The sequence below is a fragment of the Panicum virgatum genome, chromosome 2N, assembly GCF_016808335.1.
Source record: "Panicum virgatum strain AP13 chromosome 2N, P.virgatum_v5, whole genome shotgun sequence".
Classification (NCBI taxonomy): domain Eukaryota; kingdom Viridiplantae; phylum Streptophyta; class Magnoliopsida; order Poales; family Poaceae; genus Panicum; species Panicum virgatum.
In genome coordinates this window covers 33541695-33568501 of record NC_053146.1, presented here as the reverse complement: position 1 = coordinate 33568501, position 26807 = coordinate 33541695, and the positions used below count along the sequence as shown (strand labels likewise).

The window sequence follows — 26807 nt, the reverse complement described above, 5'->3', positions numbered from 1 at the left end:
ATGCTGCCAACACATGAATGTTATTCCCAATTTGTCGTTGTACTTGGTATATAGTGTGGTATACCAGCTCCCAAGTTCACTCCACCACAGAAAATCGGATGTAGAAACCCCCCACTAAACCGATTATGGTGCAGGCAACCCTAAAATACTAAGGTGGCACTTGGTTGGTGAAGCAAAGTTGTGTTATCTTGCAGGATTTATGGTGACTTAGACGCTCAAGTTCCAACTTGTATTTCAATTAGCAATTCTACCCAATATCCCCAAATAAAAAATGGGGATTATCAAGAAGCTTTGAGCGCACTAACAGTTTAGAATAATGCAGTCCTGGACATCAAACCCCACCACGCTGATTTGAATCACATGTAGTAAACCTCTATAAATGCAACATACAGGGGTATCCTAGATTGAAACTACATATCAACTTGTAATGTATGTGCTACAACTATGACTGAGCCAAAACAGATGAGTCATAAACTCAGGTATCCTAAGAATGATTGGAACTTGGGATCCTAAGAATGATTGGAACTTGGGATTGATCGGTTGGAGAACAGATGGACGTGTAAGTTCCCTTTCAAAGAATAAATCTGAACACAAATACAGGACTTCGAAAGTCGACAGACTTGTAAGATCCTTCAAGTGAGTTCAAAAATATTGCTTCTCGGGGCTCCTCGCTCACTCCACTCTGCATGGCGTAGTCCAGTGCCATTTCATAATCAACCTGGGGAATAATAAATAGAAATAAGAGGATGGTAGTGAAACAAGAGAGGGCCTACTAAGTTATCAGTATCCATGTCTTTTTAAGTCACTTTGCAATGGAAAAGAGAGTGACTCCGATGTCATGACTGTATTCCACAACATGATAGAATTGATTCAATATATCAGATGTTACTAGTCACGGAAAGTTCAAAGGTACACGACTACAGACAATTGAGCACAAAAGAGAAGTATATCATGAAATTTTCTTACCTGTTCAACATGCTGAGTCAAGCAATCTTTGAAGGTTATCTCCGTCACCTCCTGAGAATTTATCTTCTCAAGGAGTTCCTCGTCTTCCTTATCATAACGTGGCCGTTTCGGGGGAGATTCATCTGCAATTTCTACCAGAGTCTCCATAATCGCTCTTGCAACATCAGGAATATATCTGCAAAACAAAAAATAGTGAAGTTATGAGGAAAATGCATGCAATTTGGAAGAATTTTGTGTCAGCATGGAGAAGCCTGTCATTTTGTTCATATATTACTAAGTTAGTTATTCAATAAGTCCCCAATCAAGCCCTTCTACAAATGTAGGCAAGGATTAGAGAGCCAGCTCTAGTCCCTGGAGTTTACACTGAACCTGAATCTCAATAATGATACTATATATCAACCAATATCAACGTTAAACAAGTATTATGGAATGTGTGGTGAACAGAATCTTGACCTCCATGTCAATTATACACAACACTCAGACCACTAAGTAGAATTTACCTGTTCAAGTTCCTTTTCCTGTCCTGCCGCTCACGGGCCTGAAGTTTCTTCACAATCTTAGACTTCAGTTGAAGGCAGCACTGCTTCAGAGCTGACTGAAGGTGCAAGAGAATTATCAATATATGGCCTTGCAGACAAAACAATCAGGAAGTTGAAATGTACCTTAACAGCAGATGATATTTCAGTTATGTCATCCCCTATGTACTCCTTTCCAGTTCCTTTAAAAGGTATCTTTGTACTTACAATGCTCACAAAGACACCAATCTTATCTTGCTGTTGATTAATTTTGTAGCTGCTCCAACTAAAACACAGGAAGGAAAAAGGTATAGAAGAGATCCAACATCTGATGCAAATGGTGTACTAACTAAACTCAAAACTTACTTGATCCTTTTCACTGCAGTTCTTGTGATGACATCGGCACCTTGTTCAAAAAGAAGTGGTATTCTGTTTGCGAACCTAAAAATATTTAGACCCTGCACAAAACAGAGATAAGCATTAAAAGAATTTTAGTCCTCAGAGAATCATGTAGCAGGTCAGTAAGTTGAAATACAGATGGAAAGGACAATTTCCCAGAATTGGAGCTCAATGTGCGATACTGACAAACAATCAAGTTTACTCCTTAAAAGTTTCTCCATCAAATCAATGAAGTGGAACAACTCAGTGCCTCTAGAAAGTGCAGGCGGTATTAGTATTAGTATTTAATCTAGTCTGCTCAGATCTCAATGATCAAAATTGCTAACTCTCATTCTTACGGTTTTTAGGGTGGTGAATTTTGTAAATTCCTTCAGAAAGAACCCTATCTTTAGCTAGCCAACCATTGTAGGAGTTCAGTATAACATCAGACAGAAAGTACCCACTCCAGGAAATTCAAAACAAAAATTTAGCATCGGATAAGACAGCAAATCAATCATCGTGAAATTTTCACAATAACTACTATCACACACTGAAAACAGCTGGAAACACAGGTAAAAACACAATGAAAACAGCTGGAAACACAGGTAAAAAAGAACATGTTTGTAGAACCTTTTTTTAACACAATAAATAAAAGCATAAATGTTGCCATACAAGGGAAACACTCAGTTGTTTCCTTACTTGTTTAACATCTTTTCCACCAATGCTTATCCCAGCTTCAACAATAAATGGATGACCTTCAAAAACCTGAGGGCTGAACAAAGGGCAGCACTAGGTTATTAGGATGTTCAAAACATTCAGAATTAATGCCTTCTGGAGTTCACTTTGGTTAAAATAATATACCTGCTTGCATGTGTTGCCACCATATCAGGGTGTAGCTCTTTTATGATACCCAGACGTAAATTATATTCACCTGCAGGACTAAGACACTATAGAATTGATTGATTTCGATACCGTGGACCAGTTGCACATATAAAAGCAGCAAACGAATAGTCAACAAATAAATAAAGGTGGAAGGGGATGCATACGTTGCCACTGGGATCATCAAACTTAGCCTGCCGAAATAATTGATGTATTCGAACTAACTGCTGTGATGTAAGGCTCTTAACTGTCATTTTTGGACTAAAATCAGGTCCCATCTCCCCTGCCAAGTAAAAAAAATGTTATAGTAAAACCTAGATCCAAGCAACACAAAAGTACGTAATTACAGTACACCAACATTTTTAGCCGAACAAACAGTTTCTAATAGGACTAGGTAAATGATTTTAGTGGACAGTAGGATACATTGAAATAGCAATGTTAGAAACATAACTGGAACTCAGAACCATAAACAGCAAGACAAAGATAGATCTGCCAAAGATAGCTTCATGATCTCCAAAATATACTACTCCCTATTCTAGAAAATTGGACTATAGTAGTTCAAGATTGTTAAAAACAGATAGCAACTACTGACATCAGTTATTTTTTCATAATGACCAAACTGGGCACACTTAATATCATACAACTCACCAATTAATCGTTCAGCATGCGATTTGCTTATATTCACAAATTCATGTTGCAGAAACTGCAAAAGATTTTGTTTTGTAGTCTCTGCGATTAAGCGCTTTATCAGTAATAAATCAACAGCAGATGGGTGATGCTTTGTTTGAAGTGGAACAGGAGGCATAACATCTGTCCGGCGTGCAAACTTTATTGTTAAATTTTTGCTGCAAGAAACAATCATTCATGAAAAAAAATTGAAGGGCAATGAATTTTGCATGACATAAATAGCTATAGATGAAATGCTTACTCTGCTGCATCAGCTAGAAATCTAAAAAGGAACTGAGCATATGGTGTGATGACCGCCATCTGACGCATATAATGGAGGATCTTTGACTGCAAGAGAGCACTTAATTAGCTTTACAGTATAATTCCATGTTTCGAATGTTTCAAAACATGCTACTCACACGATGCGTTGTCCAATTTCCCTCAATTATAACTTGAATTTCTGCCCCATGCCAGTGAGTTTTGTTCTCTCTTTTCTCATGTAAATGAACATGAGGGACATTTCTGAGAAATGGAATACACCAGGATGAGGCATGATAACATTAAACTGCAGAAGTTATTAAATTGACACAGATAGAGATAGATAGCAAAATCAAGTCAGTTTATGTGTTAAACAGACAGTGAACCAACAAAGTTGTACATACTTATGAATATCTATGTCCAGGCAACAGAATGAAACATAATTCTGACAGACAGTGAACCAACAAAGTTGTACATACTTATGAATATCTATGTCCAGGCGACAGAATGAAACATAATGCTGGCCTTTCATTGATGACTTAATTTCAATAGGAAGCCCTGTGCTCATCTTTGACCATATAAGTGCCTGTTTTAATCCACCATTATAAGACAGAGAACATAAGAGCCAGTAATAGGTGAATTCATGAGAATATGAATGCAGATCAAATGTTTGTCGTCCAGAGTTGTTTTACAGAGGCAAAACAAGATAAGCATCTCCTAGACACGGGATATAATAAGCATCAGAATACTCTCAAAATTGAAACAAGAGGACATGGTAAAACTAGATCACTTTTTTAAAGGTATAACACAAATTGAAAGAAAGGGATGATTATGTAAACTGAAACCAAATTGCTTTTGTGATTGTGACTCAACAGTTTACTTTTTCCTGTGATCCAACTTTTACATGGCTACATACAAATTGAAATAAAAGCATCATAAAGAACAGCAGAAGATAGGCTAATCTTGGTTGCACTTGCACTATCCAATCCTAACCACAAGACAGTCATTCCTGACCAAGAGAAAGAAAATAATTCCAACATTTCATGATAATGCAGAAATCAACTAACCATTTGCGTTAAAATTCTTATCTAGTAGAAAGACAAGATGACAAAAAAATAACACTTCACAGCAAAATACAATTTAGAAAGGATTTTTCTAAATAGCTCATGCAGAATGTTTACCATTTTAGCACCAAGTCCAAACTTCCCACGTGTTTGCCTCAAACCATATTTTGTGCCCGACAAAACTGCACAAATGTAAATAACTCCAGTGATATCAAACATCATGGTAATATCTCCTCTCCAGCTAAAATAAGACTGAAATAGTATGGACAAAAGATACAATTAAGACTTACCTCTACCAAGCATATTTGGGATATCATCATGTGGCATACCTCGACCATTATCCTGCATCCATAAAGAAGAAAAAAACAATCAAGATCAAAAGTAAGTAAATACATTTTCATCACATAATCCACATTGTCAAAACTTGCGACGATACCTTGCAGGTCACTTTGAAAAATGCAGCCTCGCCCCGGCCTTTTCCTCGAACAGCTGGAGCCTCCTTAACTTTCTTCCCAAGTGCAGCATTTTTAGCTTGAGTTTCTTGGAAACGTGCTTCCTTAGCCAGGCGTTTCTAAGTATTGCAAAATCATACAACTCATCGGAACTAAAATTATGGATAGTACAAGTTTGTGGAAGTCCATCACACTTCTCAGTGCACACACAATGTTGAAACTAATACAATTAGAGGAACTAACATTACCTCACGAGCCTTTTCAGACTCAAAATCATCATAAAGCGCCTCATCAACACGCTCCCGATCAACAAGCCCTATCATTGTGTTGAATTTGCTCTTCGTGATCTCTTCTCTAACAAGGACATGGAAAAAAAAGTCATATAGTACTGTCCCATATTGCAAAACAGAAAACACCAGAAAAAAATACCTTTTAGGGATTGCTTACATTGTAATCTCAATGTCAGGGAGCTCCGAGATGGACTCGGCTGAATCAAGGGCATTCTCAACTAGCTCCCGCATCGTGGTGTACAAGGATTTGCCAGGCTGGAGCCAGCATCATAGTGTGATTTGTCAGTATCACTGTGAAATTGGCTATACGCCTATACCAATATCTGACAGATTTCCACCCAAAAGGCCAAAAATTGTATTACAATGGGTGATAGCAATATTACTGAGAGATAAGGTTGGTAGTTTCATTTTTTTGCCACTGCCTAGAATTGTGATCAAGTTCAGTTACTAGGAGCCCGTTTGGCCAGGATCCGCTGGCTCCAGCTCCAGGCACTGCAGCCGGAGGAGCCATTTTTCGGGCTTCTCTGCCTCCTTCCTAGTTCATTTTTCATCTCGGTTTCCGTTCCGTCTCCTTACTACAGTAAACAATAGTGCTCTACAGTACGTGTGTCAGGAGAAGCAGGAGCGATAGTGCTCTAGAGTACGTGTGTCAGGAGAAGCAGGAGCCGGCCGAAGCCCGGCCAAACAGGCTCTTGATGACATCTTGCTTGAACAAGGAGGGGTGTTAAGAAATGGCATGTATTGTTCTCCAGACACAACTGATGTGCTTCAATTTCCGTTTGAAATTTGCAACTGTTGCTGGTGGCCTAGCAGTCAGATTGCAAGGCATGTGTTGTACTGAACTGTAAAAACGGGTGACTGGCTTGTTTTAAATGGAAATGACAGGGTGAGACCTGGAGAAATATCATGACCCGTCTATCTGAACTTTATAACGCATGGAATCTAACAATTACACCCCAAATCGACGAAAAATTGGTGGAGAGCAACTCACATTGTCGAACCCAGCAATATTCTTGTTCTCGGCGAAGAACTCAGCCGGCGATTCTGCAGCAGAAACCCCAGAAAAGATCCAAAATGTATCAGATAAACCGGCCCAAAGAACCGAAATTGTTTGTTAGAAAGGGATCCGGCAGGGAGCGCTCACTCTGCTTGAGGAGGCTGCTCTCCTTGGCCGATGCTGACGCCTTGGGGCCGGCCGGCTTCCCCTTCCCCACTGCCTTGCCCTTGGCCGCCGCGGGAGGCTTCTTCTTGGTCTCGGTGGCGCCGGCGGCGGCCTCGGCGCCGGAGCTGTCCATGGCGAGATGGTGGGATCGAATTGGGCAGGGAGCTAGGGTTTGGGGTTTGGGCACAAAATTGGAGAGCGCAAGGCGAGGCCTCAAAGTCTGAGCCAGGCCAACTGGGCTTGGGCCTTGGGGACTCTTGCTTGCAGACTGTCGTACAAGACACATCACAAAATGGACGGTCGAGATAAATCACCATTGAAAAAAGATGGCTGATGCAAGGGTTGCTGTCCCCTTTGCACTCCACTGGGCAGTGGTTTTCTCTCTACGCTGATGACGTGGCATTCTTTATCAGTTCGGATGGTAAAGATCAGCTCACAAAAGATATTTTGCAAATCTATGGTGAAGCTTCTGGGCTACGAACCGATCTGCAGAAGAGCTGCGTGATATCCATAAGGTGTGGTGTGGAAATAGTGGAGGCAGTAAAAAAACACTTTGCAATGTACTAATTCTAGTTTTCCCACTACCTATTTGGGTTTGCCAATCTAGAAGGGGAGATTTGCTTACCTGGATTGAGAAAATAGCTAACAAGCTGCTAGCATGGAAAGCTTCCCTGTTAACTTTGGCGGGTCAAACAGCGCTAGTGCGTTTTGTGCTCACTGCAATACCTATCCACCTGCTGGTCGCCATCAAAGCTTCCAAGTGGTTCTTGAGAGCTGTTGATAAGATTAGAAGGGATTTTTTTGTGGCCGGGCAGATAAGAGGTCAATGTCGGTAATTATTTAGTAGCCTGGAAAAAATTCATGAGACACATTGATCTAGGGGGGCTGGGCATCCACAACCCAGAGATCATGGGATGGGCATTACAAATGAGATGGTTGAGGCTTGAGAAGACCATATCAGATCGACCTTGGGCAGGATTACAAATTCCAGTATACTCCAACACAAAAGCAATGTTTGCTATATCAATAGAATCTACGATGTGGGTAACATAAGGAACACCTTTTTTGGAGTGATCGCTGGATGCATGGCAAGTGTCTTGAGGATCTTGTCCCAAATGTTGTCTGTTGTGTACCAGTGTGAATTAGGAAAAAGAGAACAGTAATGAAGGCCTTGCAAAAAAATTCATGAATTGCAGGTATAAAAGGGGCTCTCGGTTGGTTTGGCTTTACTGAATACCTTGATCTTTGGGACATGTTGGTGGGTGTTACTCTCAATGACAATGAAGACACTCATAAGTGGAAACCTGAAGCCTCATGTTTATTTTTGACAAGATTATCCTATAGGAGTTTTTTTACTATCTCAATCACCTTTGAACCATGGAAGAAACTATGGAAGTCTTGGGCACCTGGGAAATGCAAAACATTTGTGTGGCTGGCTATTCGAAATCCTTGTTGGACTGCAGATCATTTACAAAAAAGAGATCTTCCTCATCCTAAGTGGTGCCCTCTTTGCGATCAGGAGGACGAAAACATTCAGCACATCCTCATCTCATGTGTTTTTGCACGGCAATTCTGGTATGCCATCTTGCAGCCCATAAACTTGAGTCGGTTGACACCCACAAGGAGTGTGAATAATTTTGCTGACGGGTGGAAACATGCTGAGAGGAGACTTCCAAAACATCACAAGGAAGATTTTAACTCTTGTGTATACTTGGGGCCTGGATCCTTTGGAAGCATAGGGATGCTTGTGTGTTTGAAGGAGCTTCTCCAAACCTACAGGTGGCGGTGCAAGCCTTCAAGGAGGAGTCCCACCTGTGGCAATTCTTGGGGCCCAAACAGCTTACTGCCCTAAGCCCCGGAATGGGTGTGGTTCTGGCCTAGTAGATGGCTTCTTAATATAAAACACACTTGCAACACACAAAACAAAACAAAACATGTACTAAGACGTATCTGGATGCGAAAAAAGTAAAATTTCCACCGCAACATCATAGCTCGGTTTCATGCAACATCAAAACAACACTCTTGTAACATCAAATTTACAACATCAAATTTATACAGGTGCAACATGAAAAAAAAAGCTCATCCACGAAATCAACCAACGAGAAAAACACCCCCACGGCAACATGTATCTCGACCTCAACATCTCGAATCATCCATTGCAACATTCAAAAATTCTACTGCAACACCATGGGAGAAAGCAACAGTAGTGCTCCTCTACGGCGAGCTCTGGGAGTATGCGCCACCGGCGATGGCTCTGGAGGAGGCCATCAGGTAGAGGTCGTCGTTCCTCTGTGACGCCAACGGGATGGTGCTCGAGGGCCTGTCACCATCGCGGTTGTTGCCTTGGGAGAGGAGCACCGGAAGATCCACTTCGTGCTCCCAACCGAGATGCAGCGTCGCCGCCTCACCAGCGCTGAGGTCGCTGCGCTCACGGTCAAGGCTTGCTCCACACTCGTTGTAACACCCCGGGTGTCTGAACAGTAATTAAATAGGTGTCTGCACAGTAATTGTGTATGTTTGCTAGGCATCATGTGCTTGAGTTACTTAAAAAGGATCTTTTTGTAATTATGAAAGGTTATATGTGTAATTATGATTTTATGCAAGGTCCTTTCTTTAGTTATTTCTGAATATAGCTTTTATGGAGGGTGTTTTTGCAAAATTTCAGTGCATTTAATGCATGGCAGCAAAATTTACTTTTAAGTCTATGTTTGAAGTGAATTTGCTTTGAAAAAGACAAATTTCCTAGAATTCAAAATCCCTTCAATGATTTTAATTTTAGCTCTTGAATCTTTGGTCAAATAAATTTTTGCACAACATCAAAGTTGTAGATCTTGAAAAGTTGAACAACTTTCATGTTGGGCACTTTTCCATTTGAGCTTTGGTTTAAAAGTTATCGCTGTTTTACAGTGGGATCCCTGCAATTTTTGGAAATTGCAAAACTACCCTTGTCTTCCACCTCCACCCCCTTGCTCTGTTTTGCGCCGCCGCCCACCGACAGCGCTCCCACCGGCGCCGGGGAAAGCTTTCCTGGCCATCCCGGCCATTACTTCGCCTCGCGCTGTCACCCACGCGTCGCGGACGACCTCCTCCACCGCCCTCTAGCCTCGCGCTGGAGCCTCCCCGGCCGTGCCACGCGCCCCGCCGCTTCCAGAACCGCCCCGACGGCCGCCACCTCGCCGTCGCGGTGGAGAGCCAGCTGCAGCAGCCGCCGTCCTCGTCTAGCGAGCGCCCGAGCCCTACAAATACCCCAGAAACCAATTCCTACCGCCCTTTTACTCTCCCCTCGCTCCCCCGCCTCGGAACGCCGCCGCCGCACCACCCGAACCCCGGCGAGCTCACCCCACCGCAGAGCCGCCACCACAAGCCCGCTCCACCCCAATAGCCCCCACCTTTAGCCGCGCCTCGACCTCGCGCAGCTCCCAGACCGCTTCCCATCGCCCAATCCTCGCCGGAGCTACCTCGCCGTCGCTTGCCTCCGCCGCCAAGCCGCCCTGCTCCGTCGAGCTGCCGCCTCCGAGCCCCTCCCCGCAACCCTAGACCACCTAGAGGTGCGCCGTGAACCCGTGAAGCTCACGCACCCCTCCACCCTCGCCGCCGGTGAGCCCCTCGCCGGGAAAACCGCCGGTCAAACCCGCGCTCCCCCTCTGACCCGGCCCAGGGACCTCGGGTTTGAAATTCCAGAGAACCCGGGGGTTATTTGAATAGGCCTAGACTCAGATGAATAGTGCCTTAGGGACTGCTTTGTAATGTTTTTCAGTGAACTTTGAAATTCGATATCAATTCGTAGAAAATTCGTAAAATAGCAAATCTTGATGTTTTGGAATCCTCTTGAAGAGCTCTATGCAGTAGAACCATAATATGATAGGCTTTAGTTGCAAGTTTTTGCTGTAGAATTTGATTTGTGTTACTAGTGTTTAAATATTAGTTGTTTTCATCTTTTTCTTAACTACTGCATAAAGCCATGTCTTGCATTGAAACTTTTATGGTTGTTCACTCTTGTAACACTTGTTTTTCTATAAAAATTTCATGATCAGTTCTTTGGTGTAGCTATTTATTTGATTTAATCCTTGTTTAATAGACTTTATTTATGATAAATAGTTTCTGTTCTTGATAAATCCTGATTTTATTCCTGAGTGTTCATCTGGAGTATCTTAGCTTGTCCAGGAAGTTTGAGCTTCAGTTCATGGCTAGATCAGGGGCTAAAAATAAATCTTGCTAATCTGTTGTCTGTTTTGTTTATTTTCTCGTATTTATTTATGTATATATAAAATCATGAAAAATTCACTGTTGCTAGTTTATTTCTGTGTTGACCTGCTGTTAAATTTTGAGCTTCTACTTTGCTCTAGTTTGACCTGTATAATTCAAGCTTGATCTAGGTGTTATCTGAATGAAAGAATTATTGTGGTTAATTGGCTACATGTCTTGGCATGATTTTTGCAGGGTAGCTTAGTCTGTTCATGGTCTGTTTAGGATAATTTTTGCTAAATTTATTGTTGTTTGTGATATGAGTGGTTGATTTAATTAGCAAACCTTGAGTTAAGTGCTATGGGAATCAAACACCACTCATTTTATGAAGTTAGTATATCTTGTTTGTGCTGTTGATCATGATGCCTTGTGTAGTTAAATTTGTTATTTAACTACTCTATAAGCGATTGCCCATGTCTGTTTTTAATGTTGTTCTTGCATTATATATAGACACGACTGCCTTATCGGACGGGACGTACGAGCTGATCCCGGAGTCTGACGGAGGTGATCTCGAAGCTCAAGTAAACACTGCGGAACTAACTGAAGCCCCGGACCAAAGTTCGGAAGAGCCTAGGGCTGAAATAGTTAGCAATTACCGAGAAGGCAAGCCCCGGACATAACCTATATTTCAAATTAATATCATTTACTGTATTACTTACTTGTGCATCTACAGTTCTTAGGATTTGAATTGAAACCCTAGATGCATGATCCTAGGAACCTATGTACTGAACACTAGACTTGAGTTCGACTACTTGCTAAGCTTATAGGACCGGTAAAAGTCGAGTGATTGCCTGTCACTCGCGAGCCTTATAGGAATTGCCTGTTTACTTTCTGTTAACAATATAAGGACGACGGACGGGGTTGTGATCGATATCATAACTTCATGTGAGACCCCGTCTGTGTTAATGAACTTGCTAAGGTCGCGGTGTGTGGTAGCGTTGGTTAAGTCTTTGAAAGTACTAGCCACATGCCGTCAATATGGTACGCGGCAAGCCTAGTAGCCGATTGGACCGGGGAGTGGATATACCTGATACTCTCTCTTAGGGATAGGTTTTATTTTTATGTTGCGCAACACTGTGACTTCAAGGGACAAGGGTGGACCTCGTAGAAGGGTGGACCTTGGAGCCCTGTAGTCGGGGAGAGTGTTCCTATCCACAAGCCGGAAAGAAAGGTCAACGGTTGTTTGGGAATGATCCGACGGTGTTCCAGACGTGTGTACTAGGTTACCCTTGCAAGGTCGAATTTCGATTCAGAATCGTCCGCCTCTCACGATGAAATGAGACTGCTTGATCTCTTTGCCACACAGAGTAAGAAGAGCAACAATACTTTAATCAATCTTGATGTTTGCTTAGATTTCTACCATGTTTGGATAGTAGTTGCTTACATAGAATGGTTAATCAACTAGAATCTTGAAAGCTAAAACTTGAAAGTAAGGACATACTCTTTATTGCTTTTCAGCAAAAGGAAAACCAGAGCCTCACAAAATCTTGCATAGTCCAGTTAAAGTGGGCTACTTATACTCGTTGGCGGTTAAGTCTTGCTGAGTTTTAGAATACTCAGCCTTGCTGTTGAAACCCTTTTTCAGGTATGAGTTTTGAGGATCAGATCGCTAGCTTAACCTACCCTTGTTCGTTGCCTCCTGGCTGGTCCGTAGAGTGGGATACGTCTGCAACCGGCAATAACTATGACGAGTAATACCATGCTTGGGCTAGCCTGGTGTCCTTTTGCGACGTGTTGTAGCCGTCATGTTTTATCTTCCGCTGTTTTAAACTCTGAACTTAAGTTATGGTTTTAAGTTATGGTTTGTATAACTGTTTTACTTAAATTGGCTTTGTAAATAATGGTTTTTACTGGTTTGTAATCATTACTATGCCTGTGTTGTAAAATTATGGTTGTAATATCTCTAGACTCGCCTTTGTGCGGGGTATGCTTGTTCGATCCGAGAATCGGTGGTTGTATCGGGACGTTACCCGACAGACCAAGAATTGTTCCGTTTGAAGTGCGTTTAAACTAATGTTGTCTTTATGGTGATGACCTGCGCACTTGAGCCGGGATAATTTAGACGGTTCTGCCACACTCGTCGCTATAGCCGCGGCCGCTGCCCAGCCGTCCTCCCACTACCGTAGTCACCGTCCTTGTCCGCTGCGGCGCCCACGTCGGTTGGGTTGCTGGCCAGCGTGGCGAGGCGTCGGAAGGAGGCCAGCCAGCACAAGAACTCCGACTGCTGTGGGCCGGCAGCGTGCTAAGCCTTCGAGCACCATCTTAATGTCCTCCGTGAGAAAACGTGCCTCCGCTGAGAAGCAGAGAGCTCGAGATGAGCAGTGATGAAGGAAATGAGATGTGTGGACCAATGATCGCCACGTGGCCTTCGAAGTGTCCAATGCGTCGGACACCCGAACCCAAGCATTACCGTCTTCATTATGGTCGAAAGTGGGAATTTAGAGTTAGTATTTGAATCCCTTTATTTGTTAAGTGGCATGGGAAGCAAAAAAAAAAAAAGATAGGTATTCCTATTTTTGCGCCTTCTTCACAGGGCAGTTATGATTATATCCTTATTTTCCTCAATGCGATTTTGCCCCAGTAAAATCGCGTTGACTTGTAAATAGTAAAGGAAAAATCACAAAGTTAAGAAAAATGAGGGTATAATCACAATTGCACTGCAAAGTAGGAGCAAGAACATTAATTTCTCAAAAAATGTGGATAAATAAAAAATACTAATAGACCTATAAAAGTAAAAGGGTATTGTTGGATAGAAATTGTTTTCTGTTTCCTTTTAACAATGATTATTTGTGTCTAGGATCACTTTGCATCTGCATAGTTTGAAAATAAAAATTCCGTATACACTCAAGAAACAAGTTGGAAATAGCTTTCAACCAATTTTTCTGTAAATGTGGTTAACTATAAACCCTAAGAGATAAATGTGTTGTGAAACAACGTCTCTTCACTAAGACGCCTTTTCACGAAGTGAGCTCATCCATTCAAATACAAGAGAAGTTGATAGGATTAGATATTCTTTGGGAAGAGTCATGATTGTTCAGTTGTTTCCATTGTGAACCGTCGTGTCCCTTTCTCTCGCTCTCTACTTTATAACAAAATGCATGTTAACATAGCATATTCCCTCCTCAATCGCTCGAAGAAAATATACATTATGAATTTAATTTTGGACGAAAACTTTCTCAAATGTTATGAACCTATTTCATCATATTTACATCGTGGACATGTTTTCTTTATGAAACCTAATCTTCTTTTAGGTTTTTTCATAGAGTTCCTACATTTCCTTCCATGGCAGCCTTTTTATGTTGCAAATTATGAAAATTGAATACCGTGAGAAGTAACCATTTTGAAGGAAGGAGTTAACAATCCTGACAAATAGATTTGGGCAATATCTTCAAGATGATATCTTGAAATTAACTTATGAAGAGCACATTGTTTTAGACTTCCTCCTTTTTTATATGGTTGGTTGTACACAACCTGTAGTTGTCGCAAACTGGTGTACTTTGACTTGCTACAGGTAGACCACACGCCCTTGTCCCATTCATTCTCGCCTTAGATCACATTGGATTGACAGATTTGGTGATTTGATCTATCAATCTTCTTAGTATAAAAATTGTAACATTAATTAATTGAAAAATATACTTCATTTTACCAATACAAGCTCAATGAAACATTACAACGAGGTAGCACAATTGCTATGCCATGGCACATCGCAGGCGGAAAAATAGAAGGTTCCGCCTTATATAATTTCTTTTATATTTTTTTTTCTAAAATCGTATGAATAATAAAAATATTTCTCGTTAAACTTCTACCTACCTCATTTACTAGAATTAGAATACACTCCGTGTGAGAGAATTGCTATGTATTGGAGTAGTGATTTTCTTGGCAAAATAATATTTCTGACACAATTCTACTTAGTTTTAAAAAAGTTAGAGCATTTATTCGTGTGAGAGAAAAAGAATCACCGAAGGCAGAGGAGTCGAAACTGGAGAGGTTTATCTGCAAAACACCAAACCCACTCGCGACAACGGATAACGCTCTTCTCCCTCACCTCGCTCCTCTCCTCTCCCCTTCCCTCCCCGCCCATGGCGACCGCCATTTCCTCCCTGATTACCCCTCCGGCCCTCCACCTCCGCTGCCGGAGTACTGCATCGGCCTCCGTCTCTGTATCTGCCCGCCTCTCCTTCCGTGCAGTGGCGGCGCCGCAGGCCCGGGGCCGGGGGTTGGCGCTGCGGGTAGCCGCCTCCTCGGCGGTGTTCGAGGCGCCGGCGGAGGTGGCGGCGCGGAAGCTCTACGTCGGGAACATCCCCCGGACTGTCACCAACGACGAGCTCCGCGAGATGTTTGCCGCGCACGGCACCGTCGAGCGGGCAGAGGTAACGCAAGCGTTCCTTCAGCAGTGGTTCTTTCTTGGACCTGTCTCATTTCTTAGTTTTTTCTTGGTTCTTGTCTTTCCCACCAGGTTTTTTCCCCATGAATAAAAATTCAATCTAGTCTAGTTCTTGCTCCAATATTACTCTGATTCTTGAAGGGTAGTCATTGTGTGTTTCGGTGGTCTTTACCGGTGGCCTGGTGCTACCGAATTGTTTCACCAATAGATAAGGCTATATGGTCCTATAATTTGAATAGTCCAATTAATTGAAGCGCCCAATCGGTTCGTGCAGGTTATGTACGATAAGTACACCAATCGGAGCCGGCGCTTTGGATTTGTCACCATGAGCACTGCTGAAGAGGCCAATGCTGCAATTGAGGCTCTCAACGGGACTGTAAGCATCCGATGTTTCAGTCCTTCATTCGAAATTTTGCTCCAAGGCAGTTTATAAACTTTGAGGGTAATGCAGCCATGGTATGACTCATATTTTTGCATCTTCTACCAGGAGGTTGGTGGTAGAAAAATTAAAGTGAATGTCACAGAGAGTTTCTTGCCAAACATTGATCGATCAGCACCAGAACCGGAGCCTGTATTTGTGGATAGTCAGTACAAGGTTTATGTTGGTAACCTTGCGAAGACTGTGACAACGGAAGTTCTTAAAAATTTCTTCTCTGAAAAGGGCCAGATCCTCAGCGCCACGGTTTCCCACATTCCCGGGACATCAAAATCCAAGGGATACGGCTTTGTCACCTTCTCTTCCGAGGAAGAAGTTGAAGCTGCTGTTGCTACTTTCAATAATGTGGTAAGTTTCTCTTGCATATTTTGTAGTACATTTCTCCTTTTTTTTTGTGCTAGTCCTACCTCATAAAACAGTCACCATTTGCCAAACAAAAGCAAAATGCTGTGTTGCAATCTGTATCTTATTATTCCGCTGATACATAGATGGAATTCACTTTCTGAGTATTATGTTTACAGATAAATTAGAATTACATGATCCTAAATACAGCAGCTGATGCCATTTTGTTCAAAAGTATCATGCTGAAACAAGCTTCGTTTGTTGACACTGAATTACTGATATACTGGTTCATTCTGTTACCTTGGTATTTCAGAACATGTATTAAGACCATGAACTCCAAGATTTGCTATTCAAAAAGATTTTTGATGCCTTAAGAAAGTGGCATGGCTTTTGATGTCATAGTTTAGACAAGAGCATGTGACTAATGTGTTATCGTTCTACAATTATATGTGGTTTCAGGAATTGGAAGGACAACCCATTCGTGTGAATAGAGCTTAGATTAGCAGGAATTTGCAGGAGCAGTGAAGGCGGGGGGAACATCTCGGCAAATACATGTAGAATGAGGGATACTTGGAGGTTAGATTTTGATAACAGTGATCAAGACCTTCAATGTAATTTCAATCTGTCAAACAATTTTCGTACCGTAACAGTGTATGTGAAGGATTTTGCTTGTCAAAGTCATTGTTCATATGATCACAGTTTTTCTTATAGTCACTTCCACATGATTACAAAAAGGAAGAATGGTTTTGTTTTTGTCATATACCATCTTTGTATACTTCAAGTCTTCAACCAAATCCTACACCATCTGCATTCCCAGGTTAGTGTTTTGTTTGTTCAACCGCTGACTTTCTGCTTTTAAAATTGGCCTGATGAGACGTTTTCAATTGCCTTCCTTTTTTTATTTTGGATTCAAATTCATAAATTGAACACTTTAGGTTTAAGAAGAAAATGGTGATGTTAAATGTTAGGCTTTCAGCCTTCGGCTCTTGTACTCGAAGTCATCCAAATGTGACTGCTTAACAAATGAATCGGTGGCTCCAAATTAAAATGCAAGAAGTAAAACTTCTTATATGAAATAATGTCGTTTTCTTCTTTGAGGCTGGTTACTAAAAGGGTTACCCTTACTAAAAATATGGTTTACGATCCCTTGGTCGGTTGGTAGCTTCACAGTTCAAATGTCAGAATCATCAGAAAAGCCACTTAAACTTTGAGATACTTGCAATGTAATATGACCTCAATCATCCTAGAGTTTTGATCCACTTAATCCATGGCATTTTTGGTTTTTGTCGCAATTCCACAACCATCCCATAAGTCCAAGATCAGAAATGAAGATAACAAAGAAATGGTGTATTCAGGCTCTGCTATTAGGTCATTACGCAAGACAATCATTTCATCTACAACTGCAATTGGTATCAAGTTCTACAGCCTTTTGGGATCAATGTTCTGCAGAGGATGAGCATGACAAGATGGATAGAAAACCCCTATTAGAAATCTTGAATAATATCTGCGGAGGCCTAAATACTTCCATGAATCTAGCATAGAATGGAAATAGGAGGTACATGGAAGAAAAGGGATGCTTCGGAGAATATATGCACTGATTTGTCGAAAATTCCCTATATAATACACATTGAACCAAACTTCCTTCTTGGTATGAACATCTGAGTAAGTCGACTTGATGATACAGTTATTCTGCAGGAAATGGGAAATATATCTGATTAGGTCGCGTTTGAGCATTAACTCAGATTCTACAATGACAGGACTATGACCGAGATGTTATTCGCCAAAGCATTAACTCAGATTCTACTTTATTTTCCCAAGGACATTGGGTGAAAAATCAAAAGTTGAGCCAATGTCATACAACAAAGCAAATGCATTTGTACTTTTGGGAGTCAAATATTATTAGATTAGAGTTTGAGCACTTCAGTGATTAAAATACAGTAGTAAATTCTGGAAAGTTAGATTGAACTGTATAAAGAAACTTTAGAATCAAAGCTGTAACTCATTTCAATATCTAATAATTCCATCCTATCTATTTCTAGGACAGGGATCTCTGAATGAGCATGTGATATAGATTTCAGGGAACGGAACACAAACAATGACCTGATTACGGAAACATGGACCCTCCAATTGGAGCACCAATATGAATGGAAATGACATCAGTTTTGATCACAAACTGATGCCAGCCAAGTCAAAGAGCTTCTCTGCTTGGTCCGGGAAAAATGTTATAAAAAGGTAGGCACCTGCACATGAGCGCCCATAAGATAGGCTGGTGAGCTGATGCACTAAATTTATCTGAAATAGCGTAGTCAAGTAATCTTACTGATCAAAACAGTCCCGAGAACTACTGAAATCTTCCCTTGTATGGTTACAAGGCCGGCTTTCGCTGCATTTTGCAGCTCACTTTTCCCAACAGATTCAAACGTTCCTGCAAAAAATATGGCATGCTATTTATAAAAGAGGAAACTAGAAAACACTAAGCATCAACATATCCTGTCGAACAGCTGATAGGTTTTGTTAGGGTTCATGGTTTGGTACCTGGCTTCACTGTCTGAAGACCTGATGTGATGCATGCAATATTTTGGAAGCCTTCTCTCTCCAGTGCATCTGCAGCTGCTGCTGACCTTCGGCAGACAAGGGCAGAGCAAATAAGCAAGTGATACCAGATCATCCAAATACCCATGTGAACTACAAGAATCCTATCCTTATACGAACTTTATCCCCCACCCCCAAAAAAATGATTGCAAAAGTAGGTCGTTTTATTATCCGTGTTGGTCGAAAATTTCAAATATTAATATGTAGATAATTATATAAACTAAGTATTACATAATTTCTATACCTCGATTCATCATTAAAAGCATATAACATAACTTGTTTAATTTGGGATGACACATGGTAGAAGCAACTTGTTGAATTGTCAAAACCGAAACTGTGCTAAAATCCTAAACGACTTTACATTTGAAATCACATGGAGCACATTTCAAGAACAGTATATCTGAATAAGCCACTCAGTTGAGTGTGCAAATTTGCTAGATTGACAAGTACTGTCAGAGGAACTTATATGGTTGATTGCTGGGTCACAAACCTGAGCCCTTCCTGGCAGACTACCAGCAGCTTGCTCTCCGGTGAGAACTTCTCCTTCACCGCCTTGGTGAAGTCCGGGTTGAGCTTGGTGAAGGGCAGCCCGAAGAAGAGCCCGGCAAAGTTGTTGTGCACCTGACGCTTCACGATCGTCCCTTGACAACAAAACAAAATTAAAGAAAATGTTCTTAACACTGCCGCCACAAGTTTGAGAACCCAGGGCCACAATTCAAACTTCAAAGCATAGCATTTCTTGCAAGAAATGCAGGCAGTTGTTCCCATACCAATGTCGTTGTCCTGGTTCTCGATGAAGAGGGGCACGTGGGTGGAGGACTTGATGTACGCCCTCTCGCGCTGCGTCCTGTCCCTGATGTCCAGCACCGTGAAACCCTCCTCGGCGACGAGCCTCTTCGCCTCGTCGGCCTCCACGAAGCTCACCTCGGCGCGGATGGCGGCGGCCGCGCAGGAGGTTCTCCTCCTCCTTGGGGAGAGGCTGACTCCTGCGGGCTTGCAGCGCTGCCTGATCCTCACGGCTATCCAAGGACCTCTGATGAAACATGCAGACAAATTCTTTAGATTTCAGAAGAGCTTTACACTGAAGAATGAAGAGGGGGAGTAGACTGGAAGAAATCTTTGCTTACCTGAGAGGAGAGAAAGCAGTGGATAGGCCAACATCTGCCATTTTTGACCTTCACTTGATTTTTCTTCTATTGTGTCTTTTTGGTTATAAATTTTCTTTTCTGGGGATTTTGTGTAGGTTTTTGAGGGAGGGAGCAAACTGCAGAGCAGAGCTCAGCAATGGATTTTGCTGCTGGAGCAAGAGTGAGAGGAGGAAAATCCAGGGAGCCAATGGGATTGCGCCAAGTAAGATCCATGGTGGAGGAGGGAAAGAGCAGGAGCGTGGAGCCCAGATGGCATATTTGGATCTTGTGTGCTTGGAGCCTCCTTTTGTGCTGATTCCTCTGGTTTTGGACATTTGTGCTGGACAGACCACCAGCCTGGTAAGGTCTTGCAAGGTCTTGTATTGTATATGGCTGAATCTATCAAACTTTTGAGAAATATTTTTCTAGTAAATTAAACTTTGTTCCACGCATGACGAGCAACAATCTAGCAAGATGCTATGACATGATAAATATAGACCATAGATGAACACCAATCGTTGCAAATGTGCAGATGGCATCACATACGGAAGCATGAACCAGAAACGAACAAGATCCCAGATTAAACCACCAATGACAAAACCATCCACCACTTGGATAAAATGTGAACAAGGGCAATTTGCAGAATAGAGTTCGGAATCGCCACCATCTGATTGCTGCCTGAACAGACAAACCAGTGACTTCGATTTACAATTCAAACTTCAGGGCACCAACTAGCAGATAATGCTGAAAAGTACTTTCCAAACATATGTTTAGATCGGGATCATTGCTAAGTCTACTACCTCCAATATGAACAGACTACTTTTTGTGTGGTTATATGGATGGAGAAAGAAACTCTTCGATGTTGATGATAAAACTATTCTACTAGCATGTCTGTGGCAGTAAAGGAACTCCTCTGAAACAGATACTGCTCTTTCATTCAGGGTGGCTAGTGGTGGCCTTTTTCTTCTTCATCAGTAGTTCTCATTCCAGTGACATCCAGCAGTACAGAAGTCAAAGCGATTGCAGACCCTGACAAGAAAGCGGTCCGGGAGCTCCCAACTGCAAGAAACATCAATGCCAGATTAACAAATTAGTATTTACTTCATCAACAAGCTAATTGCGCAATGCAAGAAAAGGATAACACATATTAGGACCATCAGAGTGGGAGAGTAACAGGAGTTATTGTCAAAGAAATGGACTTCTCCTTCCATGTTTAACGTGTAAGGCACAAAATTATGTCAAATTAGCAGTGAAGCATAGACTATCATTTCAAGTTGAAATTTTCCAAAAGGTAATTAACATCGCAGAACTTCTTACGACACAGGATTCTTATATAGGAAGAATTGCACACAGAAAATCTAATACCAAAGTAACCTTTGCAGTACAACATTTCTCATTAATGCCATTATAAACTAATGGAATAACTCTAGAGGTAGAAGCTAATTTCTACTATGCTGTACAAGAATTTTCCCAATCTTGATTGCCCCAGAGACAAATAAAATTGAGGGAACAGGTGGTATGAAATAAATAGGTAAAGTCCAAATAAAACAGTATCCCATAGTTCACATAAGTACTGCTAACTGAAAATTAACAACTGGAGCAAGATAAATGTCATACCTCTGAAACCCAGAACAGCACTAGTAGCAAAACCAGCAGCAACACCATTAAAGATGTCCTTCTTCATCCTGTACTTTTCAAGAGCCTGCTCGACGCCAACATATGTAGCTCCAATAACTGCAATGCTTGCTGCATAGTGCCCACACACCTTGCCAGTTCTGATCAGCTGAGGATACTTGACGTTACTTCCAACCTGAGGTCCATCATGCAGCATAGAAACTAGTGCACCCCACACACTGCCAGCAGCTAAACCAATGCCTGCAGCCTTGCCTGTCTTAATGACAATTTCCTCATTCACCGAGCCTCTCAAGTTGGAATTCTCCATGCTCCCTGTCAAACAGAAAATGACAGATAGTACAACAAGAGAATGAGAATTTGGGATATCACAATGAGTATTACCAAATTCAATCAACCACGAAATGCATTAAATTGATGATGCACAGACAAATGGAACAATGACACGAACTAGAACCAATATTGATGTTATGCTTTGCGATCAGCGATACCAAAGACATCCAGTTATTTCTTCATGGTAGGTACCAATGATATGTTACACTACCTTTATTTACATTTGACTACAAAATAAAAAAAACTTGCTAGTTGGTAGAAGGGAAATATAGACCGTGGCCTCGAACATATGAAAAGGTAGAAGTCTCTGCTGTATAAATTTCACACAATCTATATAAAACATTCTACCACCTAAACTTGAAGAAGCGATGGGGAGCACACACTCCGTATACGCAGCACATTGCATTTCCAGAATATGGCATCTCAGAAATCATGATCATGATAACATATAATACTGAAAAAATTATGATTTCAACTTATGTATGTTCCACTGCAACCCTGTACTTGGAGGAACATGTGCACAGTGTTTGTTCTTTCATCGATGTGAAATTGAAAAAAAATCCATTCACAACCCTTTCTTATTAAAAGTATGATGAAAATTGAAATACATCAAATTCTCATCAATATCACTCACATTTACAGAATTACAAAAATCAATTCAAAAGCTGATAAAATGATTGACATACTATCATTTCTTCATTAACACTGTTGAGGTAAACCAGCATTAGCTCCCAAACACAAAGAGACAGCAGGGATATGATTGAAAGTGTTAAAAGCCAGGTTTGCGTACAAAGAATTCACCCAATACTATGCAGGTAAGTTGTAACGGAAGAGCTGTAACTGTAACCACAAGTCCACAAGGAGAGAACATCCTACGTACAGGCTGAAAGGCTCAGTAAGTGATCTGCACGCTTCGGATGACCGTCAGTTCGTCACAGCACACAAACTTCAAAAATTTACCAAAAGACAACTGGAGGACTCACAAGGAAAGCCTCTGTTCCAGACTAATGTACTGCAGTAAACAATGTATGATTATACACAAGAGACTATCGAAACAAGCAGTTGCAGACAGACGCATTCTACGCCAACTCTAGTAATGTTCTCCATACTACAATAGAAGGGAAAAAACATGATCCAATTCAGATCACCAAGCGATCTCAGGTGCGTACTTCTCTTCTTCAAACTTTTGGGAAATATAAGAAGCTACGCCTACGCCATCCTAACCAAACCATGGGGTTTCAGGGTAATACCGTAATACAACGCAGCACACAAAATCGACGAATTAATAACTGAATCGGAATGCAGAAAACGACGAAGGATACGGCGTAATCCGTACTCTCGATCGAGCAGAAAACCGATCCCTAAACCCTTAGCAGGACGTAATCCATCGAATCCAAGCAAGCAAGCAAGCAAACGAAGATTAGTACCCAACGCAACGCACAGGAAGGACGGGAGCGGACCGGGAGACGAGTGGCAGGCGGGGCGGGCGGAGGATGCAGCCGGCGTTGTGCTCAGCGTCGGCGGCGATGCGCTGGGAGCCTGCCTTGCCTCGCCCCTTCGCTTGCGGTGGCCGTGCCCGTCCTCTCCTCTGCTTCCGAAAGGCGAGGCGAGGCGAGGCGAGGCTTGCGCTGCAAGAAGATTAGCGCCTCTGTTTTTAGCCCTGTACCTGCCCGGTGTAAAATTAGGCCTCGTCTTTTCTCCCCCCTCGCGAAGGAAATATAGTTATTATTGTTTTATAAAAAACTAGGCAAACATGTCCATGTGTTGCTACAGATAATAAAGAAATAAGTATCGAATAAGTATGGTTGCTCGTGTGTTAATTTGTAGGGATCTATATGATCGAGTCGTAGACAGAAGGCTGGTCCGACTCGCATAGCGGATGGAGTAAGATCCACGTGTCAATGACACAAGGTGAACCAAACCAAAGAATTAGATAAAAATCTTATCTATACTTATTTCTAAAGCGAGTAAGGTTTCTACTTAATTTTTTAGTTTGGTTCGTCATATGTATCATTGAAAGTGGGCCTTCGTCCATCCCGTATACGAGTCGGACTATCTCCATCCACAATTCGATCACGTCGATCCCTACAAATTAACATACACATAACTATACATATCCGATAGTTATAGTAACTTAGTTTACTTTGAAAATAGGTATAGATATAGACTAGGTGAGTGCCGGGACTTCGCTAGGGGTAATAAAATATTTTTTATGAATAAACACATGAATATCCAAGATAAATAGAAATGGTCAAATATAATTTTCAAACAATAAATAGATTATGAACCAAAGATAAATAGAAGTGCTTGAACATTACTGTTACCAAGACCGTCGTCAAAATATCTGTCACTAATATTGGTCGGACTCGCAAAAGCAAAATAATTACAAATTGATGTTCACAGCTCGGGCTGAACAAATTTAATGAGAACTCGAGACCGAACCGAACTAATCGAGAATCCGAACCGAGTATTTTGGTTCTCTGTTCGGTTCCCTTTTCTCGGGAACCCAAATCTTCAGTCCGGTTCGGTTCTTGCACGGTTAACCAAGAAGCCGAGCATATATGCAAATTAACCCCACGAAGTCCAAGTGGCCCAAGCCAGTGGCCCATCCAGTAAGGATTCTAACTGATGAGGACATGACACCTTCGGACACGACCATTGCTTGTAAGGTGAGCTTGCTCCTACTTTTCTATAGTGATTTTTGGCACATGCAAATATTTCTCAAAGTGCAAGTCCATCAAAGTTGCTATCTCATTGTCACGGACTTGTTATTCATAATTGAGACTCTGGCCCAAGTTGGAGCACACCCCATGAAGCTGGAGAACACGTCAAGAAAGTTTTTGAACGTCCTCCACCTTGGCCACCTCCTTAAGAGGCCAGCAATGGCGTCCAACCCAAGTTAGAGGCCCAATCGAATTTGAGCTCGAGTCTGTTTCGGACTCCAGGAATAGCCCGCACTAAAACGGACACCACGGTCGCATACGGGCTCGGATTTGGGCGCACTTTATATGGTTGGAAAGATAATTCCAAGACGCTTCGAATGGCACCAGTCCCAGGCCCAAATTCATTCAGAGTCGACAGTAATCGTCCAAAGAAGTTGACGTCCAGAATCTATCCCGGTGCTGCGTCACTGCTTTTAGGCCGATGGCCCATGTTCCTAGGGTCTTCTTTAACAGCCGCTGCCACATCTTTAGGGTTTGGGTTTTGCTTAGATTCATTCTGTCAAGAACAGTTGTCGCCGTTCATCAGTTTGTGAAACCCCAACTTGTGAGATTAATTATTTATTTGCAGAGTAACTTCAATTGAGCTGCGTTCTTTCGAGTTCTTGCTTGTATTCTTCGTTGCGCTTGCAAGGATTAGCCTTCTTGGCGAGGTCAACCGGGTTGTGACACGGTTGATAACCAGAGGAGTTGTGGTGTTAAGATTGCTGGATTTGAGTCTTAGGATCTGAAGCCAGATCGGTGTGTCTCGCTCCACCTACAACGAGAGTTATCCAGAACCTGACGGAAGATCGGGAACCCACGTCCCCATCATTTAGTAATCAGAGCTTCAGGTATACCGTCAGGTTTACATCTATCTTTTAGTTTGAGTGTTTTCGCCTTCGTCCCATAGTCCACCGCCATATTTGTTTCCTACCTAAAACCATCCGTGCCATATCCTTTGCATAATTCAGTTTCAGAGTTCGTATTGTTGAATTTTTGTCCTAGGTCAAGGTCATGTTGCTGGTTTAGATCGTGTTTAGCCTAATTTGTGTGATCCCCCTTTGTTTTCCATCAATCTTTGCCATCACCATCCACAAGATCCACATCTTTCGTCTATATAAGATCCTGATTCGACTGTCTTCCATAAAATAGTCATAACTTTTACGTCCGAACTCGAAAAGGTGCAAACTTTATATCTACGGAGAACTAAAAAATTTTTAGATCTAGGTTCAAAAAAATTAGAATTGCGAAATTCGATCAGGAAAACTGAGTTTCGAGGCCGACAAGTTTGGTATGCATTTGAGAGGACAATCATGATTTTGCATAGACCACATCTTTTATCCAATTGAGCTCACATTTTTTGTGGTTTATTCTTGTGTGCTCCTTGCTGGAAAAATATATATATCAAAAGTATAAGAGCAAAAAAAAAGGTTGAAAAAAAGAAAAATAGTGAATGAAAAGACAAGAAAAGAGGAGCACATAAGCAACATCCAATAGCTCTATTTGTTTGTGGTGTCTTTTGCCTTGTCCTTGTTCGTTGCTATCTTTCATACTTGTTTCCCTCTCTTGTTTATCACAAATTGGTGCTAGGAACACGTATAGCCCAGCAACTAGGACAAGTGCTTTGGATATTTATTCAATATTGCTATCTGTTACTGACTTGTATACTACATACATATATTTATTCATTTGTGTGCCTTCCAAGATCCACATATTACTTCACATCAGTACACCCAGAGGATCTTGCAATCTTGGTACCACTTCCTCACAGGTATCACGAACAAGCCACCGGTTGAACCATCCACTGCTAGTGCTGGTAAGAACCTTGTAAGGGCTTGGTAAGACGCTTCCTTTTGCTGTGTTGAGAGGCACCACTATCCACTTTCATAGTAGTTGATAGGGATAATCTTTTGTTGTCTTTTCTCTATTGTTAACCTTTTGCAGGACAACATGAGTAATGTAGCGTAACAAGTATTCAGTTTACAAATGGAGAAGGCAGAGAAAAATGAGTGCAACCATTTGTTCTAGACTTACTTTGTTGTGAGGAATCGACATTGCCGTGTCATCATTGACCGTGATAGCAACCGTAACATTGCAAGTTTGGAGTTGATCGAGAAGCTTGATTTGACCACACAACAACATCCATGTCCGTACAACATCCAATCGGTAAATTCTTGCGACAATATATTTGTAGATAAAATTGCACGCATTGAATTTTTCATTGGTACTTATAAGGATAGTGCAGAATTTGATATAATACCTATACAAGTATGTCATTTGTTGTTTGGTCAACCTTGGAATGATATAAATAATGTATTGCATAATACGGTTGCCAATAAATGCTCTTTTAAACATAGTGGTAGAAAAATTACTCTTGTAGCTAT

At 41.6% G+C, this 26807-nt stretch overlaps 4 protein-coding genes across 9 annotated transcripts; 1 reads left to right on the top strand and 3 right to left on the bottom strand.

The window, feature by feature from the left end:
• Positions 1-317: 317 nt before the first annotated feature.
• LOC120660221 (DNA topoisomerase 6 subunit B) lies at positions 318-6867 on the bottom strand. 5 transcript variants are annotated; one of them, XM_039938638.1, is made up of 19 exons: positions 6613-6867; positions 6460-6512; positions 5626-5723; positions 5427-5532; positions 5163-5297; positions 5017-5068; positions 4844-4908; positions 4142-4248; positions 3824-3926; positions 3667-3752; positions 3387-3583; positions 2906-3021; positions 2721-2806; positions 2559-2631; positions 1848-1939; positions 1629-1767; positions 1467-1561; positions 967-1141; positions 318-718 (listed from the first exon to the last, which is right to left on the bottom strand). In XM_039938638.1, the coding sequence occupies exons 1-19, from the start codon at positions 6761-6763 to the stop codon at positions 572-574; spliced, it is 2076 nt and encodes a 691-aa protein (XP_039794572.1). In that variant the 5' UTR covers positions 6764-6867; the 3' UTR covers positions 318-571. The 5 variants fall into 5 exon arrangements, with proteins under 5 accessions (XP_039794572.1, XP_039794571.1, XP_039794573.1 ...); XM_039938637.1 differs by having other exon boundaries at positions 4067-4248; positions 6613-6864; XM_039938639.1 differs by having other exon boundaries at positions 4067-4248; positions 5427-5527; positions 5608-5723; positions 6613-6863.
• A 7974-nt stretch (positions 6868-14841) lies between these two features.
• LOC120660219 (30S ribosomal protein 2, chloroplastic-like) lies at positions 14842-16797 on the top strand. Its single transcript, XM_039938635.1, has 4 exons — positions 14842-15245; positions 15534-15635; positions 15747-16043; positions 16497-16797. The coding sequence occupies exons 1-4, from the start codon at positions 14955-14957 to the stop codon at positions 16533-16535; spliced, it is 729 nt and encodes a 242-aa protein (XP_039794569.1). The 5' UTR covers positions 14842-14954; the 3' UTR covers positions 16536-16797.
• Positions 16798-17363: 566 nt separating this feature from the next.
• On the bottom strand, positions 17364-20197 carry LOC120660218 (rhodanese-like domain-containing protein 9, chloroplastic). 2 transcript variants are annotated; one of them, XM_039938633.1, is made up of 7 exons: positions 19757-20197; positions 19400-19662; positions 19120-19270; positions 18573-18658; positions 18358-18462; positions 18138-18277; positions 17364-17726 (listed from the first exon to the last, which is right to left on the bottom strand). In XM_039938633.1, exons 1-6 carry the CDS (start codon positions 19795-19797, stop codon positions 18204-18206), a joined length of 720 nt encoding a protein of 239 aa, XP_039794567.1. In that variant the 5' UTR covers positions 19798-20197; the 3' UTR covers positions 17364-17726; positions 18138-18203. The 2 variants fall into 2 exon arrangements, with proteins under 2 accessions (XP_039794567.1, XP_039794566.1); XM_039938632.1 differs by having other exon boundaries at positions 19120-19662.
• A 151-nt stretch (positions 20198-20348) lies between these two features.
• On the bottom strand, positions 20349-23384 carry LOC120660220 (outer envelope pore protein 16-3, chloroplastic/mitochondrial-like). The gene is made up of 3 exons (XM_039938636.1): positions 23182-23384; positions 21374-21703; positions 20349-20815 (listed from the first exon to the last, which is right to left on the bottom strand). Exons 2-3 carry the CDS (start codon positions 21696-21698, stop codon positions 20703-20705), a joined length of 438 nt encoding a protein of 145 aa, XP_039794570.1. The 5' UTR covers positions 21699-21703; positions 23182-23384; the 3' UTR covers positions 20349-20702.
• Positions 23385-26807: the final 3423 nt, after the last annotated feature.